Source organism: Desmodus rotundus, unplaced genomic scaffold, assembly GCF_022682495.2.
Source record: "Desmodus rotundus isolate HL8 unplaced genomic scaffold, HLdesRot8A.1 manual_scaffold_360, whole genome shotgun sequence".
NCBI classification, from domain to species: Eukaryota; Metazoa; Chordata; class Mammalia; order Chiroptera; family Phyllostomidae; genus Desmodus; species Desmodus rotundus.
In genome coordinates this window covers 37,392-43,391 of record NW_026527435.1, presented here as the reverse complement: position 1 = coordinate 43,391, position 6,000 = coordinate 37,392, and the positions used below count along the sequence as shown (strand labels likewise).

The 6,000-nt window shown below is 54.8% G+C and overlaps 1 protein-coding gene across 1 annotated transcript in view; it reads left to right on the top strand.

Annotated features, from left to right (window-relative positions):
• Positions 1-244: 244 nt before the first annotated feature.
• The window catches only part of SIRT2 (sirtuin 2), a gene marked incomplete at its 5' end in the record, with an annotated part of 17,878 nt that continues 12,122 nt past the window's right edge, over positions 245-6,000 (top strand). The window contains 4 exon segments of the mRNA XM_053917870.1: positions 245-323; positions 1,157-1,203; positions 4,187-4,235; positions 4,498-4,611. Of these exon segments, the coding sequence (XP_053773845.1) occupies positions 308-323; positions 1,157-1,203; positions 4,187-4,235; positions 4,498-4,611 (226 nt within the window).

Here is a 6,000-nt window from a genome sequence, read left to right as displayed (position 1 = left end):
TACCACACCTTGACCAATCAGAGTATTCATACGGACTACAGCTCTCTGCCTGTTCCCACATTTTCCGGGCACCCTTTATCGGCCGGCGCGGGGCACTGTGGGACTCGTAGTCTGGACCTCGCCTGTTTTTCCTAACCAAGGAAGGGCGTGCACCGTGGGTTGAGCGAAAGCTTGTATGCGGCCGCTCTGGCTGCTGGGAGTGGTAGTTCTCTGCCCTATCTCTGCCCCATCTCTGCCCCTACTGTTTCCGGTGCTGTCACGGGACAGAGCAGTCGGTGACAGCCCCAAGGGCTCCCGCCCCGCGCCCATGGCCGAACGGGACGGTGAGTCGGGGTCCTCGGTGGGGAAGTCGGGCCGGGCCTCACCGGGGCCTGGCTGAGGGCTGCAGGCCCCGGGGCCCGAGGGCGGGTGTGGTGGGGCAGGAGATTGGGGCTGCATGTAGAAGGAGTGGGGTTCGGGGGGCTGTTGCTAAGTGATCCATATTGTTAGGCTGGTGGGTTTCTGGGTCGCAAGGTTTTAAGGGGCCGTTTGACATGTCTCCCAAGTTACTAATGATCGCGTGTTTCTTTAGCCTTGGTTGCCAAGGACCCTCGTTGCTAAGGGCTTAAGTTGCTGCGGCCCCGGTTGCCAAGGGTACCTGGTTGTTTGGGGGAACTGTAGGATGCTAGGGCACCCCGGTGTCCCTTCCTATCTCTTCCCTCTAGTTCCTGTGCCTCTCCTAAACATACCACCACCATCGCACCTCGTCAGTCCCCCACACCTACTTTCAGTCCGAGTATATCTTACCTTCCCTCTTCCTTTCTAAACTTACCACTGCTTGTAAACCGAGCCCTCCCCACACAACGCTCACACACTATATTTCGTCCTAACTCCTCCTAAGGTTTCCTCCATGCCCTGTATCCTTTACTTTCTCCTCCCTCTCCTAGACCTTCATCTTGTCTCATTTGTCCCTCACTAACCACCTCTCCTCCCAGCACCCTCCGCTCTGCTTTTCCCCAGCCCTTCCCTCCCTCTACTCCATTTTTACCACCACCCTGTACCCCAGTATAACTAGGTTGGTGGGTCTTCCTGCCTCCATCCCCCTGCTTTGAAGCCCGTGATAACCCCTTAACCATTCCCCCCACTATAACCACATCTGCTCCCCCTCCTCCCCCAGCCTCTGACCCTCTGGAGACCCAGGCAGGGAAGGTGCAGGAGGCTCAGGTGAGATGGGGGAAGGGTGGAGGGAAGGAGAGAGATGGACTTGTTCCTACACCCCACTCCCCTGGTGGGAGGTGACAATAGGGAGAGTTACCCCAGGGCCCTCAGCACACAGCCCCACCCCCTCACCCCACCTCCCAGTTCAGCCTCCTGGGGAGTCGAGGATGCTGAGGACTGAGAATCAGAGAAGGGTCGGCAGCCTCAAGCCGAGGCTTGTCCTACCGAGCTTTCCTCTTTTCTTGCCCACCCCCTCACCCCTACCCCACCTCAGTCCCTTCTGAACTCCATTTATGCTGGTGCTGGGACAGGCATCCAGCTTGGTCCCTGAACTCACAGATCTCATGGACAAGTGACTAGAAAATGACCTTACACTTCTAGTGATTGTGAAAGTAGCTCAGGGCATTGTGGGAGCCCAGAAAAAACTTTGTGGGGTCACAGAGATTCTAGCCGGTCCCTTTCCTGGAGGAATCCACAGGCTAGTCTAGGAGTCAGATTGAGGTAGACACGTTTGTAGTATGTGAAGAATGACTTAGAATCTTTTCAGGCAAGGTGAGAAGTGGTATTTCACACAGAGGGTACAGCTAGTGCAAAGGCCTGGGAGCGTGGAAGTGTGTGGTGGGTTTAGTAGGCACTGACTGGGGGTAGTCAACTACTTGTATGCGTGGCTGGCATTTATTGAGTACTTACTTCAGCCAGGTACTCTGCTTAGTGCTTCATGGGCATCATCTCATTTCATCTTCCCAGCCTATTGTGACCATTTTACAGATGAGGAACTTGAGGCAGAGTTGTTAAGTATCCTGTCCTCTGTCACTCAGAATACCAGAGAAGGGTTTGCAACCCACAGCACACAGCACAGTGCCTTTCAGATGCTTCAGGGAGAGGTAGACAGGCTGCCTTAGGGAGGCCTGAAGGCCCTATGAGCATCTCCAGCTCCCCCTTAGTCCGAGTTGCTCCCACCTGCTGGGCAGGGCGTTGAGTCCTTCCATAGAGCCTCACTGTCTGCAGCCTGAAGGCATGCTGCCCACCCCCCGCAGTGACCTCACTGTTCAGATGCAGGCGATGCAGAAGCTGTGAGTAAAGCACCTCCCAGGTGCACAGCAGAGGGTACAAGAGCTTCTTGTCAGGCCAAGACTTCTCCCTCGCCTGGCTCCCAAAACAGGGCCACTGTCAGAGAAAAAGGTTTATGTTATAAAGGATCCTCAGTCCCAAAGAGAGATTCGAAGGCGTAAATTGCAGCATTGTCCATAATGGGGCAAAACTGGAAACAGCCCAACTGGCTGTCAGTAGACAGTTAAGTGAACTATGGGGCCTCCTTACAATGAATGCAGCACAGTGTAGCTGGTTAAAAGAATGAGGTGGGTCTATAGTATCTTGTTCTTCAGAAGATGCAAGGTGCATCATTGTGTTATGGTATGACCCATTTCTAGGAAAATAATGTTTTCTATTCAGAGAAAAAAATTTTGAGAAATGACCACTGTACTGTTAATAGTGATTACCTCGGGGAGGGGGGAGTGAAATTACAAGGCAGATGCCCCAAGTTATACCTTATGTGAAAGCAGACTTTTTGCAAAGCTTACATAATCTAAAATGCAATAAAAATGTAAATTTGTTTGGAAGAGAGGTTCCTATTCAAAAAGACTTGGAACCAGATAGTGAGCAATGGCAGAGAGGGGTTATTGGAGGGGTTTTAAGCAGAAGAGTGAGTTGGTAAGAATTGTTTTTACCAGAGCCATTGTAGGGCCCAGCCCTGGTCTAACACACAGGTATCCATTCATTCAGTGCTGGGTAGCGCTGCCGGGTGCCAGACCCTGTTCTTGGTGCTGGACATCCTGTGGTGAACACAGAAACCACACCTCCTGGAACTGCCATCACGGTGAACCCTGTAGATGCTCATGATGAGATGATTAGACTGGAGACACCAAAGAGAAGAGACTGTGAGGTGGAGGGGACAAGCCCTCACACAGAGGGTAGCGGGGTCGATCAGAGGTGGAGACCGAGGCTGGGAGCCTAGGTAGGAGGCTGGGACAGGATCCCCAAGGGGAGAGGACAGGCTGGGCCAGGTGGAACACTGAGGAGGGGACACATTATGGCGGGAGGTCAGGGGAGGGAGGCTGGAGGCGTCTGGCAGACTGCGCGTTGGAGGCCACACTGAGATGGCATCCAGGGGGAGGAGCAGGTTTGAGGGAGATGCTGAGGCCAGCTTGGCACACAGTGGGAGTGAGAGCCTGGGGTCCCTTAGAGGGAGGCATCCAGGCCATCACGGGAACCTTGGATCAGTGAGGCGGCATCATCAGTGACTAGGCCGAGGCCATTGGCTTGGAAGAGACAGCTACCCCAGGGAAGGTGGAGAGAGAAAGCAGGGAGCTCCCAGGACAGAGTCCCAAGACCTGCAATTTGGGAGCCTGCCCAAGAGGAGGAGTCAGTAGAGATGGAGGGGGTGGAGAGGTGGTATCCCAGGCTTCCAGCAGGAGGGCTGCCGGCCACAGGGTGAAGGCTGAAGTGTTTTCACTGGCATTATCCCATCATTATGGGTGACTTTTGGTGAGGGGGGCAGAGGCTACAGGGGGCAATGGGGATGCAAGGCGAGGTTGTGGACTGGGCACATGAAATAACAAGAGCCAGCGCTTCCTGCGCACTTACCCCGCTGGGTGCTGGCTGAGCACCTCACTTAAGTTAACTCATTTCATCTCACAATAGCCCCTTAGTGGGGGGCCCTTGAGCTCCATCTCCAAGATGAGGGGCTCTGAGACTCAGGAGCAGAGTGACTTACATGAAATTATTTCCTTGGGAGTGGCAGGCCAGGTCCCAGTGCAGGCTCCCTGTCCCAGAGCCCCCACACTGGCCCCCAGAGCTATCCCTCCACTGCCCCTCACTTCCTTGAGCCCACCTCCCAGCCTGAGCCTTTTCCCAAACGGGTGTCACCAACCCCCCCCCACCCCCTAACCCCCCTTCTTGGGCCTGGCCACCCCACCCCCGCCCCTTCCAGGACTCAGATTCAGACACTGAGGAAGGAGCAGCTGGTGGAGAAGCAGAGAGTGAGTATCTTCCTTAGAAGCCTGGTTCTGTGGGGGGAGCGGGAGGGGGCGGTTTAGGGTAGGGGTCTGGGTGATCCCTCACCTCCATCAGGGGTGACATTCAGGTATGCAAATGGGTACAGTGCCAACTCCAGGAGGCTGCTGGCTGGGTCAGGCATGGAGGCTGAGCTGTGGGAAGGCAAGAGACCACTGGGCTGGGGCAGGGCCACTCTGGGCCTCTGTGCACCCGGGCTGAGTGCTACTGCTGTCTCTCTTCCACCAGTGGACTTCCTGCGGAATTTCTTCTCCCAGACGCTGGGCCTGGGCTCCCAGAAGGAGCGTCTGCTGGACAGCCTAACCCTGGAAGGGGTGGCCCGCTACATGCTGAGTGAGCGCTGTAAGTCCTCCCCTCGCTGCGCCGTTCCCCCTTCCTCAGCCCCAGCCACTTGAAGCATTCATACCTTCTGTCGGCCAGTTAACAAGAAACCCAATTCAAACTGGTTCATGCCAGAAAAAGGAGTCTGTTGACCCCTTAACTAGAATCCAGCTTGAAGCCTGGGTCCAGGGGCTTCCATGTCAAAAGTCTTAACCGTCTCTGGTGCTGCTTTCCTTTGTGTTGGGGTAAAGGTAGCTCCTGGCAGCTCCATATGCAATTCCACTGGCCTCGCAGCTCCGACTGAAGAGAGCATCTTTCTCCCAGTGGTTCAAGCAAAAAAGCAGAAATTGGCTTCAGCTGGCCCAGGTTGGGTCATGTTCTCACCCCAAACCAATCACTGTTGTCTCTGATTGGCCAGACCTGGGTTACATCTGCATTGCTGAACTAATGACTATGCTCTGATTGGCCAGTCCTATTTGATGGAATGATAATAGCATTTACCTCATAGAGTTAGTAGGGGTTAAAACAATAAATATGTAAATGCCTGGGACAGGACTGGAATATAGTAGGAGCTGTGTACATGTTCCCTATGGTTATCAATTATTACAGGAGGCTTCTTTCGGGTGGAGTGTGTAGGTGCCTCTTTACTGGGTCACCATGTAGTTAATACTTCTTGCTGTGAGCTGAGGTCACCAGAGTTTGAGAAACCAAGCCCTCGGCAGTCCTCAATGACAACAATCAACCCTTTGAGGGTCCTGAACAGCCCTTTGTTGAGGACGTCTTCTCCAGTTTCCCTGTCCTCCATCTGTTGCCGGCTCCCTCCTCAGGCAGCCAGGCCCCACGGCCCTGAGCCTCCCTCTCCTGGGCAGGCCGGGCAGCTGTCTGCAGCCAGCCAGCTTCTGGCTTGGGTGGGCCCCAGAGGACACAGGCAGTGGCTACAAAGCTTTTGTTTCTTCTGTCCTCCTGCACCTGGATTTTAGGATAATTGACTCAGAAGAGGGCCTGTGAAGGGATAATAATAAATAATAACAGTTAATCAAACCCTCACCATTTGCCAAGCACCGGGCCAAGCACTTGACAGGCCTCCTCCGCATTGTATCTGTGAGGTCATTACAGAGGTGGAAACTGAGGCACAGAGAGGCTATGAATTGGAGCAAGGTCACACAGCCAGTTAGAAGCAACCCAAGGCCCCTGAATCCAGACACAGGCCCCCTCCCCCGGAGCCCCCACTGGGTCCAGCCAGGCCTTGTCTGCTGGCATCCCTGAGATGGAAGCTGAGAGCTGAGGCTGTGGCAGGCCTCAGCCTTTGTCACCCCTGCTGTCCTCCTTCGGACAGGACACCCCAGAGGCGCCTGGCTCACAGGGCTTCACCTGCGTCTGTCCATCAGCTGACGGGCAGATGCCAGGGCA